This window comes from Mastomys coucha, unplaced genomic scaffold, assembly GCF_008632895.1.
Source record: "Mastomys coucha isolate ucsf_1 unplaced genomic scaffold, UCSF_Mcou_1 pScaffold8, whole genome shotgun sequence".
Taxonomy (NCBI): Eukaryota; Metazoa; Chordata; class Mammalia; order Rodentia; family Muridae; genus Mastomys; species Mastomys coucha.
The window spans coordinates 36,041,742-36,057,231 of record NW_022196914.1 but is presented as its reverse complement, the minus strand read 5'-3'; the positions used below and the strand labels follow the sequence as shown (position 1 = coordinate 36,057,231).

The 15,490-nt window shown below is 42.3% G+C and overlaps 1 protein-coding gene across 4 annotated transcripts in view; it reads right to left on the bottom strand.

The window, feature by feature from the left end:
* Positions 1-8,148, bottom strand: part of Erap1 (endoplasmic reticulum aminopeptidase 1) — a 30,074-nt gene extending 21,926 nt beyond the window's left edge. For 2 of the 4 annotated variants that reach the window (XM_031360154.1, XM_031360158.1), the window contains exons 1-2: positions 7,950-8,033; positions 1,424-1,967 (exon numbers count right to left, since the gene is read on the bottom strand). In XM_031360154.1, the coding sequence (XP_031216014.1) occupies positions 1,424-1,914 (491 nt within the window). In that variant the 5' untranslated portion in view covers positions 1,915-1,967; positions 7,950-8,033. The other 2 variants (XM_031360157.1, XM_031360156.1) reach the window with 2 other exon arrangements.
* Between the last annotated feature and the right edge of the window lie 7,342 nt (positions 8,149-15,490).

The window sequence follows — 15,490 nt, the reverse complement described above, 5'->3', positions numbered from 1 at the left end:
CACTTAAAGAAATGTTCAAACTCCTTAGTCATCAGGGAAATACAAAACAAAACAACTTTGAGGTTCCATCTTACACAAGTCAGAATGGCTAAGATCAAAAACTTAAGAGATAGCATATGCTACAAAGGGTGTAGAGGCAAGGGGAACATTTCTTCATTGCTGGTGGAAGTGCAAACTTGTACTGACCCTCTTTAATTCAATTTTTCTGAGATAACTGGGTATAGTGCTACCTCAAGACCCTGCTATACCACTCATGGGGATATACTCAAAAGATACTCCACCATCCCTTTAAGACACTTGCTCCACTATGATCACAGAAGCTTTATTTGTTATAGCTAGAAACTTGAAACAACCTAAATGTGCCTCAACTAAAGAACGGATCGAGAAAATGTGGTACATCTACACGATGGAATACTATTGACCTATTAATGACAATGAATTTAGCAGGTAACTGGATGGAACTTGAGAATATCATCCTGAGTGAGGTAGTTCAGCCCCAAAAGGACATACATGGTATGTGTTAACTTATAAGTGGATATTAGACATAAAATATAGGATACCCATGCTATATGCCACAGATCCAAAGAACCTAAACAAGAAGGAGAGCCCAAGTTAAGAAGCGTGAATCTCACTTAGAAGGGGGAATAGTCATAAAGAGGCAGATGTAGGGAGGGAACTGGGTGGGAAAGGGAATGAGGAGGGGGATGGGGGATTCAGGATCAGGTGTGGGGAGGGACAGGAGAGATGGTCAGATGGCCATGAGAATAAATGGAAATCTCCAACTGAGAGGTGGGGATTTTGGGTCATCTCCAAGACATGACAGAGACCTGGAATAGGGGATGCACCCAAAAATCAATGGGGATGATCTTAGCTGTTGAATAGGCCACCTCCTGTAACCAAGCAGGAACCCCAATGGAGTGACAGGGACGCCAACCCACTCACAAAACTTTCGATACAAAATTTATCCTGTATACAAGAAATGCAGAGCAGTGGGTAGGAGGGTGTGGGGGATGGAGTAGACACTGAGGGAATGGTCAACCAATAACCAGCCCAACTTGAGACTCATCCCATGGGCAAGCACCAATCCCTGACACTATTAATGATACTTTGTTTTGCTTGTAGACAGGAGTCTGACATGGCTGTGCTCTGAGAGCTTCCACCCAGTAGCTGACTCTGACAGATGCAGACACCCCGAGCCAAACAGTGGATGGATATCTACTCTCCTAGAGCTGAAAAGAAGAAAATTGAATGGGAAAAATAAGGCAAAAAAAAGTAAGGAAGAAGATTTAATCATTTTAACACTATAAAGATGATAATATGAACAAAATTTAGCAAAAACAAAAAAAAAATGGGAGTTTAAAAGGAACAGCATGTAAATAATACATTTAGTGTGGGCACACTTGAAGCTGAAAATACCCATTACCTCATTTCCCCTTCCTGTGTTCTGTAGGTGCTCTTATAGAATCCGTGGAAACTCTCAGACAGGTTGGCAGCATAGCTGATGATAACTGTGTACAAGGACCCGGCAAGAAGCGGCTGGGCAGCCAGCAGCGCAACTTGCTCATGAGGAGAATATTCCAGGACCTTCAGCGGTTCTTCAGACAGCGTCTCTCCAGCTCCTCTCCTGAGGGTGGCCTTAGATATGTGCAGCTGGTGACTATGCATGATAATGGTGCTAGTGGGCTGGCTAGCTGTGACTTCTACTTCTGTTTTTCCCCAGAAAGTCAGAGTGCTGAGGTTTGCATGGATCATGAGATCATAATGAATTGGGGTGATATACTCAGGAAGTCGCATATTATTCCAAGGGAATGGGTCCCCATTACTAGCCTTTGGAGATGTCGTATTACTGTTCTGGCACCAAGAAGGAGATGATATAGCTACAAATGTCAACACTAGGGAAAGAAGAGAGGGCATGCTTGCGAGTGACTAGTTGAAGAGCAGAGATACCATCTTCTTGTTGAAATTACCTGCAAGCACAATAAAAACAAAATATAGAAAAGCAAATATAACAGCCAGTAATATTCAATGTTATTATGACAGCATGTCAAAATGCATCACAGACACAGATGGAATATTCCAAGAATTCCAGATATTTAAAATCACCTTCTGTTTGCCATTTGGGAGCTCTCTTCATTCTTTTTATTTTTACAGAGATGACCTCAACTGTGCATATCGGGGTAGCCTAAAACTTGCTACATAAACTAGACTGGCCTTCAACTTGTAGTTGTTCTGCCTCTGTCTCTTAGTACTGAAATCGAAGGTACAACTGGCTTCAGACCCACTAGAAAGAATCATTTGACTTTCAAATTTCAACTTGATTTTAGTTAAACTAAACTAAGATACTAGAATAAAATAGCAAAGTAATAGAACAGACTCTACAAAAAAAAAAGAGGAAATATTAGAGTGTCTAGAGTAGCTCAATAAATGAACATTTGGGAATAAAGCAGGCAAGGATGGTCAGGTAGAACTATAGCAGAATATGATCAACACACATACACATTCAATCTCAGGAGTGTCCTTTTGAGCTCTAGTACCCTGGAGTCAGAAGCCAGCTCTGCTGCAGCCATTTCTACAATGATGCCCATTGACCCTACAAGAGCTTCACCAGCTTTAAAGTTCACTTGTCTGAACTGAAATGAGGTGTCCACAATACTCAGTAGGGGAAGAAACAGCAAATCTAGACTGCTCAGCTTCTGCAGTAGGAAACAGAATTGGATCCCAGTAATCCTCAGAAGACAGAGAGGGTATTGATCATTCATGTATAAAGAGAAAACACAACATAGGGTGGTGGATTGTTTTAATAACAACAATAATAGCTTGCTTGGTTTTGGTACTGGGAAGAATAGAGAGAGCCATTTACAAAGCAAAAGAGTAAGTCTAACTGCAGTGAAACTAGGATGCAAGGCCAGCATCTGAGTATAGCCCAGAAGGACATGTCAGGTTTGGAAAGAAGCATGAAATTAAAAGTGCTGCAGGTCAGGAGCTCACTACTTTTGGAAGACAGAACAAAGAGAAAGAATGAGTATAGTCTCCCATCCAAGTACTTAGATTCCTAGATCAGATGAAATCAGGTGAGTTAAGGGTGATATTCATTTGGAATGAAGAGATCTCTATTCTAGAGAGACTTATGGGAAGATGACTACCCTCAAGAGAACTAAAAAGATTACAGCCTACTGGAAGTAATGCCACATTTTTGCTGTACGGCAAAGGCCATGGGATATAAAGAATATGTGGGGGCTAGAGAGATGGCTCAGCAGTTAAGAGCACTGACTGATCTTCCAAAGGCCCTGAGTTCAAATCCCAGCAACCACATGATGGCTCACAACCATGTGTAATGGGATCTGATGCCCTCTTCTGGTGTGTCTGAAGACAGCTACAGTGTACTTACATATAATAAATAAATAAATCTTTAAAAAAAAAAAAGAATATGTGAACTTTATGAGTGTTTGAAATCTATTCTCCAGAACCAAGCATAGTTCATTACCTTGCACAAACCTGTTTCTATCAGTTTTCCAAGAAAGGTTCCTAAGAGAGTAGCTTGAGAGAACGGTTCTTAACAGAAGAGCTTCAGACTCCTCTGGCTGTTGGACATTTGAACTAAATTAGAAATGTGGATCCCTAAAACTGATCATGTCCTATGGGAATTTTCATTTCTAAGATACAAAGGTTCTCAGACCTGGCTGCATATTTAAATCACCCACAAAAGAGTTTTACAGTATTAAAAATGACGAAATCTCCTTTGCTTTTTTCAATCTCATGTCTTTTTCATTTACCTTTCTGTCCTCCAGCTCTAGTAAAGTAACCAGTTATTTGCTTATATAGACTTCTGAGCTATAAGTATTTTAATTATATGGGCTTCAAATGTACATCATCCATGTCTATTACTTTCATCTAAAATAAAAGTTAAAATTGTAAAGTCAAATGATGCTTTGTAGTGGCTCTGAGTAGTGATACTAGCTAGACATGCTTGTACCTTCAGTACTCAGGACACAGAGTCAGAAGGATAACTGCAAGCTGAAGGCCAGCCTAGTTTATGTAGCATGTTAAAACATGCTACCCAGGGTTACATAGTGAGGTTGTCTCAGGAAACAAAATGAATGAAGCATGCTCCCAATAACACAAGGAAGGAAATTTTAAATATTTACTACTTTTGGAAGATTCTTGTCTGTATGTATTAATGCTGGGTAGAGACATTCTGATGTATGTAACTATGTATGTATGACCCTTTCAAGTACCTGACACCTGGATACCTACTGACAATAATTAAATAGGGATCCATAGTAATAAGGTCTAATAATCGACTTAAACAACAAACTTTCCAGGGATTTTATTGGCAAGCCAGGGTAGAAAGCTTCCAAATTCAGGCTCTACCCTTTAATAGCTATATGTTAGGACACTACCACAGTAGTCGATGAGGTGTCCTTGACCACTCATTGTCCATTTGTACCCACCACCCCAAACTCAGAGTTAAAAAACATCTACAACCTTGTCGCTACGGGTAGTGAATCTAGTAGTTGAACAGAAAGGGTTCCCTACAGCATCTATGTGGAGACTACATCCCCAATTCCAAAGAGAGCACCCAAATGAAAAGGGCAGATAGTGTGAACAGACAAATTTTTGAAAGACTGGCACAACTTAAAGTAAAATTAAGCTTAGATGCTAATATGGCATAAAACCTTGCCCCTATCTTCTCAGGCACAATGCCAATGCAGGAACAAAATGATGGATTTCCTTGATGGTGGATAGACAGAGAAAACAGAAGTGACAGTCTGCTTCCATCTTGACCCAAGACAGAAGAAAGTGATATGCATGTGGCAGGTTCAAACAGGCAAGATCCAGGCACTCTCCAGAAGCTCAGAAAATGCAAAAGCTGCCAGTGTTCTTGAGTTGGCAGAAAGGCGCGTGAGCAGCTGGTGTGGTAAGGCCTCATACGAAGGACTTGGCACAAATGAACTTATAATGGGAGTAGGGAGAATAAACCTGTATTTGAAGGCTTCAATACCAGGAAACCAAAATAGGGTATAATACAGACAGAACAAATGTCAATGCTTATCTATGGAAAGCCAGTGGATATATGAGGCAATCTCACATAAGTGCTTGGTCTTTCCTAAAAAGTAAATGATCTGCCTTATATTTGCACCTTATCTAAGAGAATAAGTTTAAAATTATCAATAGCCATTAAATGTCACTGAATTTTGTGTTCAGTTGAATCCAGTACAGAGTTTTATCTTGAAACCTATGACATTTAAGTGGACGAATTTTTTCTCACTTGTCTTTTTCTCTTTTCTTAAATAGCTTCCCCGAAGACTTTGTACTTTGGTCTGGTGATGCACAGGCATTCACTAGATGCTGGAACTGAGTCACTGAGATAAAGCTTCTTCATCACCAGATGAAAAACATCTCCAAAGTAGAATTCAAAGGCTCCTTTTCCCCGTAGACTGCTGAGCCAGGTAGTCAGCACCTCTATCCCCCATCCTTCACCCAACCCTTAAGTGTGGGAACCAAGGCTCTATCCAAGCACCCCATCTACAACCCATGCCTAATATATATTTTGGGTTTGGCTATTGTCTAAATGAACACACGAAGTCTTTCTCCATCTGCATCTCTTTCTGGGATTCCGTCCCTCTCAATGCCTTTCTCATATCTTTCAAGGTTCAATTCAAATAAGGCATCCCTAAGAATCCTTCCTGGAATATTCTAGACACAAGAAACCACTTCCCAGTCCTTTATGTGCCCCACCTCATGGCAATAGCCCTGCCTCTTAATGCTCTCATTGGTGCTGCTGGGAAGCAACAATGCAATGGTCTTCAGATTTCCCACAGCACCTGCACAAGAGGGCCTCGATAAAACTCAGTGCGGTGAGAGGTATTTCACTGTTAAAATTCTTTGGCTAGTCCCAACCAATCTTAGGTCACGTTCTAGTATCTTCCAAAGAATTGAAAGCAACAAGCAGGAAAGCCTAGGGATAAGTTTGCAAGAGACTGGGACTACTCTGTATTTAGGATGTGCTGGAAGTTGGGATAGGAGGGAGAGCAGTTATTAAGAAAGACTACAAGTATGTGTAGAATAAATATTAAATAGTGATCAGTGTCATTTATTGAACTAGAAAATCCTAGAAGTATAATTGTTAAATATTAAAGCTTGACAATAGCTCTGTCACATTACCTCAACCTTCATTTTGGAGCTCTTAACCTTAACTTGATCTATTGTTCCTTGCCCTGGCAAAACCAATTTGTTACTATGCTGTGTCAGGAGCCTCATGGACTTTAGAGATCCACTAGCCTCCTTGCCTCTATCAGCTTAAAGGTCAGATATCAAAGCTTTGTCAAGATAGCCTAAACGTTACAAAGGTTGTAAATGTTGAAAATGCACCTGTTTGTTTTTTCCCATATAAAAACTGGTTCTGGGGACTGACTCCTGGCTGAATCCCTGATTAACATCAATCTTGGAGTGTGCATTCAATAAGCCATCCATACCTGAATGAAACTGGTGTCTCAGGGGTTTATGTGGCTATTCCTGGAACACAATAACTTTTACAGGGAGAAAGAACTGTGGGTTCATCTATTATCATGTTTAACTCTGATGTCTAAAAGAAGACTCCCAAATAAAATGTCTAGGAGGACTCTTAGCACAGATATAATGTCATACCACTCCAGGCTTTGTTTTAATTTTAAGAACATTGTAAAATACTTTCCTTTTTCATGTGATGAAATTGAAGTTATCCATTCTTAAGTTAGCCTCTGTCACCTAACTTACCTCAAGCCAGAGAGTCTGCCATTTTAGAAATCTTATTTAAGCCGCATGTGGTGATTCTGACTTTTCATGTTCCTCAGGGAAGTTAAAGGTAATTGTTTGGATGATTTCACACTTGTATTAGGACACTGAATGTAAAGCAATTAATCAACAACACATATGCTTTCAAACAGCCCCCAGTATAATCCAAACTTCTGTTAGCATGCACTGAAAATGGTTCATCACTTCTGACAAATTACTTCAATGCAGAGTTAAAATTATGTAAATATACTAGAATTTTCCTCTTGGGTCCACCTTAAAAAGCTGTTGATTCAAGGTACATTTCCAAATCTGATCAGGAAAGGGGTGGAGGTGGGAGCTTTGACAACAGTGGCCAATTAAAAAAGTTTTTAAATAGTTGACCATATATGGAGCTGACAGGACTTCTGGCTTTCAAAAGAAAACACATTATTTCTTTCCAAACCCGGGTTACCCAAAGAACTGTCACCAAAAGCTTAATAAAGTGTGTTCTCTTGCTCCTTCCCTCCCTCTTAGGAAGTTAACCATTCCAGCAACAGAACAGAAAAAGCACACATTTGGCTCAAACAAGCTCAAAGAAAGCTTTCTCTGTAAAGGCCATGTGTAGCCATGGGAGCAGGAGCCGGAGGAGAATCCAGATAGGGATCCGATTCCGAATCCGGATCCGGATCGTGAGTGGGATCCAGATAGGGATCGGGATCGGGATCGGGAGGGGGAGCGGGGTTGGAGTCCCTGCCGATTCGGCGCAGCAGGGAGTTCAGGAGCTAGAGAAGGAGGGAGCCTTCCGGACACACCCTGCCCTCCCCAGAGCTTCTTCGCTTCTCTGGGCAGACTCTCGAGGTGTTCTCCACAGGCCTGGCCGGAGTCCGCCCAGCTCTCTCTGGTCGCCACTAGGCTTTGGTGGGATGGAGCGCTGGCCAGTCTCCAGCCGCTAGGCGGAGCGTGGTCAGCGCCTGACGGTGACTCGATCCGGCGAGCGCGCCTGGGCTTTCTCCAGGCCGCTGACCGGGCGGGGCCTGCCTGCGGCGCGCTGCCGCGGCTCCGCGCTCCTCCGCGCGCTCGGATTCCCGCCCCCGACCCTCCGCGCCCGTCCTGCCCACTCGAGCCCACCCTCAGCTGCCCACAGCCCGGTACCGTGCGGGCCCAGCGCTCCACCCGGCCGGGCCGAGCCGCCTCACCTTCACCCCAGCCGCCAGTCTCGCCGCCCGGGACTGAAAGTGAAAGAGAAATTGGGCGGCAAGGGCACGTGGGGCAGGGGAGGGTGGCTCACCTGCTAAGGCGCTAAAAGGGTGCGAGCAAGCCCATGGGAGCGATCTAGCCAGGGATTCCGGGACGCAAAGTTAAGGGACCCTGATAGGGAATGAGTTCTCCAGGACTGGCAGAGCACCAGGCAGGGAGGCGCACCCACCAGAACGTGGACTGTTTTCTCCTCCAAGTCTCAGGGTGTATTTGATTTGTTTGCTAACTTCACTAATGTAAGAATTGCAGCAACGTGCAAAGGGTAGTGCTCAACAGGGCATTCAGATTGCCTTGGCCTGCCAAACTTGGAGGGACATCTATTGGATGCAGAAGATGTTCTTAGTGAGCTGAGAACCTTGCCCCACCCCCAAAAGACACAACCCCGGAAGTCAAATTCTGAGTGCTCTGGGGGTTTTCTGTTCAGTGTTGGTAACTTAGATGCTGGGGGGTTTGGTTTTTTGGAGGGGGGGATTACAGGTGGCCCCCAGAACTTCCCTACACTGTACTACAGAGGATTGCTATTTTATTTTATTTTATTTTGGTTTTTTGGCACAGGATTTCTCTGTGCAGCCCTAAGCTGTCTTGAAACTCCTGCTGTAGACCAGTCTGGCTTTGTACTCACAGAGATCCGTCCCGCGTTCGGGGATCAAAGGTGTGTGCTACCACGGCCAGGCAAGGTTAGATGGCTCAGTGGTTAAGAACCCGCTGCTCTTTCAGAGGTCCTTTGCTCAATTTCCAAGAAACTACTGGGTGGCTAATGACCGTCTATAAAGGGATCTGATGCCCTCTTCTGGCACGTAGGTGCACATGCAACACTCCTACATTTAAATAAATAAATAAATAAATTTAAAGCCAGTTTTACACAGAAGTAATAAAACACACATTCTAGTCCCTGTCCAAATACTATCCTGGCTGTTCGCCAGCCTTTTTTAGGCCTAGTTCTCAGTCTCCTGCCCATTGAGAACTTGACATCCAAACCTCTGAGCATTATTTCTAAAAACTGTTTTCAATGCTTCATTTTATTTTTGCAAAAAATATGTACCACCAGAGACATTTTTTTTTCTTCCAAAAGAAAACATTTAATTGTAGCTGGCTTACAGTTTCAGAGGTTTAGTCCACTATCAACATGGTGAGAAGCGGGGCATGGTGCAGGCCGGCTTGTGCTGGAGGAGCAGAGAGTTACACATCTTGATCCGAATATAGCCAGAAGAATGATAGAGTTTCACACTGGACAGAGCTTGAGCATTGGATACATCAAAGCCCAACTACACAGTGATGTACTTCCTCTGACAACGCCACACTTCTTAATTGTGCCACTCTCTATGGGCCAAGCATAGAAACACATCAACCTGTGAGGGCTAAACTTACTCAAACTAGCACACTCATGCACAACATAAACTAGGCCTGATTAAAGTGGATAATATAATATCCTTTCTCCCACCCAAGAGACAGAGCATCATATATAGTCCAGCCTGGCCTGAATTCATGGTCCACCTACTTCAGCCTTCAAAGTAGCTGATACTGTGGTATATACCAACCACTACATCCTGAAATCTTTGTGTCCTCATGGCCTACCAACAACTAAACTACTAAAATATATATTGCATCTTGTGTAACTGTACTATAAGTAAAACCCAGCACCCTATAATGTCCAGTCCCCTTTTAAGAAACTGAGCCAAGCAATCCTAAAAACCACATTCTGAGCTACTGGTGGCATATGCCTTTCTGGGTGGCATATGCCTCTAGTCTCAGCCTGGAGGGGAGGAATATCACTGTGAGTTCTAGCCTGGGCTATGTAGCAGGTTCATGTCTCAAAACAAAATACTTGAGCAGCAATAAAACTCTGAGCTTGAATAACATCAGTCTCCACCAAGCAGCTGATGGTGTGTGGTAGGCAACTGGTCCATACAAGTCCTTTAATGTGATTCGTGATTCGCTGGTGTGGGAGGGGCTAGAGGACCAGCCAAATCCCAAAGGGGGCTAAATCTTAAAGAAGATGCAAATGAGAGCTAGAGAAATGGCTCAGAGGTTAAGAGCATTGGCTGCTTCTCAGCATCCACATGATAGCTCACAGTTGCCTGTAACTCCAGTTCCAGGAGATCCTTGGCACCAGGAATGCACATGGTGCACATATATATGCATACAAACAAAATACACATAACAGTATATAAATAGAAATGGATATGCCACACACCTATAATCCAGCTCTTAGAAGGCTGAGGCGGGAGGATCTCGGGTTGGAGGCCAATCTAGGCTGCATAGGGAGAGTGTCTCAAAAAATACAACTGGGTGGCCAGGAGGTGTTGGTGCACACCTTTAATCCCAGCACTTGGAAGGCAGAGGTAGGTAGATCTCTGAACTTGAGGCCAGTCTGGTCTTCAGATTGAGTTCTAGGACAGCCAAGGTTACACACAGAGAAACCCTGTCTCAAAAAAAAAAAAAAAAAAAAAAAACCGAAAACAACAACAATTGATTTGGGCTGTGCGAAGGTGACACATGCCTTTAATCCCAGCACAGAACAGGCAGAGAAAAGCAAGTCTCCATGAGCCCCAAACCAGCCTGGTCTACATAGAGAGTTGCAGGATAGCCTAGGGTACATACTATTTGGCCCCACAATACTTCTAATTATTTACTTTCTTAATGTTTATGCAGCTGAGACTGAACCTGGGATCTTGTGTGTGCTAAGCTCACACTTTACTACTTCCTACATTACAGATGTCAATCATTTTTATCAGTACCTGAGACTCCCAATTTTGGGGTCCTCTACATACGTGTACAAATGGCAAGTAGTTCCATCTCCAGATATAAAACAAAGACCTATATTCTTTAGCCCCATTTCCTGCTTCTTGTTAAAGCCTGACTCTGTCAATCTGACTTTCTGTCCTACGGTTTTAGATGAGAAGCCTATGACAATTATGGATGTGAACCAAAGCTTGCTTTTCTCAGCAGCAGGGCCCCGTGCCTGTTCCTGTCCTATGGCCTACAGTATGGTTGCAGCTAGGTGGCCTCCTGGAGTTTTCTGTCTCCTTAATATTTTCAGTCCCAGGTTCTCTAGCATCTTCAAGCCTCGGCTATTTCAAGGCACATGCTTTCTTTTCTTTTCTTTTCTTTTCTTTTAAGATTTATTTATTTGTTGAAGATGTTTTAATTGGATATTTTAATTCTTTTCATTTCAAGTGTTATCCCCTTTCCCAGTTTCTCCTCTGCAAACCCCTATCCTATCCCCCCTTACTTCTGCTTCTATGAGGGTGTTCCCCCACCCACACTTACCGCCCTAGCATTCATCTACAGTAGGGGGCATCAAGCCTTCACAGGACCAAGGGCCTCCCCTCCCATTGATGTCAAATTAGGCCCCTTCAGCTCCTTCAGTCCTTCTCCTAACTCCTCAGTCCGATGGTTGATCGCAAGCATCTCCATCTGTATTGGTCAGAACCTGAAAAAGCCTCTCAGGAGACAGCTATATGAGGCTCCTGTCAGCAAGCACTCCTTGTCATCCACAATAGTGTCTAGGTTTGGTGTCTGCACGTAGGATGGATCCCTAAGTGGGGCAGTCGCTGAATGGCCTTTCCTTTAGTCTCTGCTCCACTCTTTGTTCCTGTATTTTCTTTAAACAGGAACAATTCTGGGTTAAAATTTTAGAAATGGGTGGGTGGCCCCATCCCTCAACCGGGGGCTATGCCTAACTTCTGGATATGGTCTTGACATGTTCTCCCTCCCCTTTGTGGGGTATTTCAGCTAATGTCATCCCTGGGGGGGCGCTCTTGCTTTCCTGGCATCTGGGACTTTCTGGTTGCTACCCTCAGTTCCCCATGCCCTATTGCTACACACGTCTGTTCAATTTCCTGACCCTCTGTATAACTCCTCCATCTCCCCCCATACCTGATTCTTCCCCTCTTTTCCCCTCCTCCTCTTCTCTTCCTCCCAAGTCCCTCCCACCCACTTCTTTCCTTGATTATTTTGTTCCCTCTTCAATCATCCATTCTTTGGTCTTCCTTCCTCTTGAGCTTCATGTGGTCTGTGAATTGGATTGTGGGTCATCTTGGTATATATTTCCTTTGATGAGTATGAAGTCTCCTTCCTTATTTTTTTGATAACTTTTGGTTCAAAGTGGATTTTATTTCATATTAGAATAGCTACTCCAGCTAGTTTCTTGGGACCATTTGCTTGGAAAATTGATTTCCAGCCTTTTACTCTGAAGTAGTATCTGTCTTTGTCACTGAGGTGAGTTTCCTGTATGCAGCAAAATGCTAGGTACTGTTTACATATCCAGTCTATGTCTTTTTATTGGGGAATTGACTCCATTGATGCTAAGAGATATTGATGAATAGTGATTATGGCTTCCTGTTATTTTTGTTGTTAGAGGTCGAATTATGTTTGTGTGGATTATGTTTGTGGTTGTTGAAAGAAGATTAGTTTCTTTCTTTTTTTAGGGTGTAGTTTACCTCCTTGTGTTGGAGTTTTCCATCTATTATCCTTTGTAGGGCTGGATTTCTGGAAAGATATTGTGTAAATTTGGTTTTGTCATGGAATATCTTGGTTTCTCCATCTATGATAATTGAGAGTTTTGCTGGGTATAGTAGCCTAGGCTGGCATTTGTGTTCTCTTAAGGTCTGTATGACATCTGCCCAGGATCTTCTAGCATTCATAGTCACTGGTGAGAAGTCTGGTGTAATTGTGATGGGTCTGTCTTTATATGTTACTGGACCTTTTTTCCTTACTGCTTTTAGTATTCTTTGTTTTATACATTTGATGTTTTGACTATTATGTGACAGGAGGAATCTATTTGGAGTTCTGTAGGCTTCTTGTATGTTCATGGGCATCTCTTTCTTTTGGTTAGGGAAGTTTTCTTCTATGATATTGTTGAAGATATTTACTGGCTCTTTAAGTTTAGAATCTTTGCTGTCTTCTGTACATATTATCCTCAGGTTTGGTCTTCTCATTGTGTCCTGGATTTCCTGGATGTTTGGGGTTAGGAGTTTTTTGCTTTTTGCATTTTCTTTGACTGTTGTGTCAATGTTTTCTAAGGTATCCTCTGCCCCTGAGATTCTCTCTTCTGTCTCTTGTATTCTGTTGGTGATGCTTGCATCTATGACTCCTGATCTCTTTTCTAGGTTTTCTAACTCCAGAGTTGCTTCCCTTTGGAATATCTTTATTGTTTCTATTTCCATTTTTAGATCCTTGATGGTTTTGTTGAATTCCTTCACCTGTTTGGTTGTGTTTTCCTGTAATTCTTTAAGGGATTTTTGTGTTTTGTCTTAAAGGGCTTCTAGCTGTTTCCCTGTGTTCTCCTCTATTTTTTTTTCTTTATTTTTTGGTTTTTAAAGACAGGGTTTCTCTGTATTGCCCTGGCTGTCCTGGAACTCACTTTGTAGATCAGGATGGCCTCAAACTCAGAAATCTGCCTGCCTCTGCCTCCCAAGTGCTGGGATTAAAGGTGTGTGCCACCACTGACTGGCTTCCTGTATTTCTTTAAAGAAGATATTTATGTCCTTCTTGAAGTCCTTAATTATCATTATGAGATGTGATTTTTCTATCAGAAACTTACTTTTCTGGTGTGTTGGGGTATCCAGGGCTCGCTGTGGTGGGAGAACTGAGTTCTGATGGTTCCAAGTAACATTTGTTTCTGTTGCTTATGTTCTTGCCCTTGCCTCTCCCCATCTGGTTATCTCTGGTGTTAGCTGGTCTTGCTGTCTCTGTGGTTTGTCCCTCCTGTAAGCCTATGTGTCAGCACTCCTAGGAGAACAGCTCTCTCCAGGAGGAATTTGGGTATGGAGAGCTGTGGCACAGGGTCAGCTCTAGGCACAGATGGAAAGTGTTAGGATCCTGTCCCAGACTGCTCTTCCGTTCCTGTTGACATTTTTTATTATTAAAAAAAAATAAACACCCATCCCATATTCAGATAGAAAGGAATTATGGGAAGTGTTTTATTAAAATTCAGCAGAAATATGGGGCTTTCTGCGATCATATGATGGTTGGCATTACTGTGTACCTCTAGCTTTTAAAATTTCCAATCATCTCTAAAAAATTCAAGCTACGTTAGCTTGTTAAGGTTCTTACATTACATTATTTACATTTTATTTTTATACAATGGTTTCCCTCTTGTTATTAGTAAACTTTCGTTTATGATCATTCAGTCTGTCTTTCCCCTCTCCACTCCTTCACAAGTCTTGTGGTCTTCAACACCTGAACTATACACATAGCCATAAAGACATTTCTTGATGATCAATATAGCAGAAGCAAATGGAATAGAAAAGTTGAAGATGATACAGAAGTCACCTGAAAATACAGGAAGAAATAGATTCCTCTGTGAACTAGGTAAGGAAGAGCTGGGCAATGGGTAAGGAGAAAGCTAACAGCACTGTGCACTCTGGCTCAGAGTTACAGCTAGTTAGTTACATTGGCAGTAGTTTCAACTTTAGAATCAAAGAGAAGTACAGAGTGTAAATGTAGATGTGGAAGCATTTACTTCCAGTTTTAAAACACTGCCTGGGATTTTTCGAAAGCTGACCTTGGACTTCAGTTTTTAAATTTTAAGTTCAGTTAATTAGAGTCTGTGAAATCAAAATTAAGAAAACTGCCAAGCTTAGTAATTGTCAGAGGGAAGAGAAAGGGTACCAAGTTGATGGTTTAACATTAAATAGTATATTGAATGCAAACCACAGCTCACTTGCTTGCTCAATCTCTTTCTCTCTGTCTATCTCCTTGTAACAGAAAAAGCTAAATTCATTCATTCATTTCTTGCTTCCTGCTTCTGGTAACTGCTGCTGCATATGTGTAACTGTCTTAGTTACTATTCTATAACTGTGAAGAGGCACCAGGCAACACACACGCACACACACACACACACACACACACACACACACACACACACACACACATAAACACCATTGCATTGAATTGGAGGCTTACTTACAGTTTCAAAGGTTTAGTCCATTTTCACCATGGCAGGAAGTATGGTAACAGGCATACCAGGCATAGTGTTAGAGCAGTTTAGAGTGACATCCTCATAATTAGCACCCTCAACGAAATACAGGAGAACACAGGTAAACAGCTAGAAGCTCTTAAAGAGGAAACACAAAAATCCCTTAAAGAACTACAGGAAAATACAATCAAAGAGGTGAAGGAAATGAGCAAAACTATCCAGAATCTAAAAATGGAAATAGAAACAATAGAATCAGAAAGAGAGACAACCCTGGAGATACAAAACCTAGGAAAGAAATCAGGAGCCATAGATGCAAGCATCACCAACAGAATGCAAGAGATAGAAGAGAGAATCTCAGGGGCTGAAGACACCTTGGAAAACACTGACACAACAATCAAAGAAAATGCAAAAAGCTCCTAACCCAAAACATCCAGGAAATCCAGGACACAATGAGAAGACCAAACCTAAAGATAATAGATATAGAAGAGAATGAAGACTCCCAATGTAATGGGCCAGTAAACATCTTCAACAAAATTATAGAAGAAAACTTCCCTAACC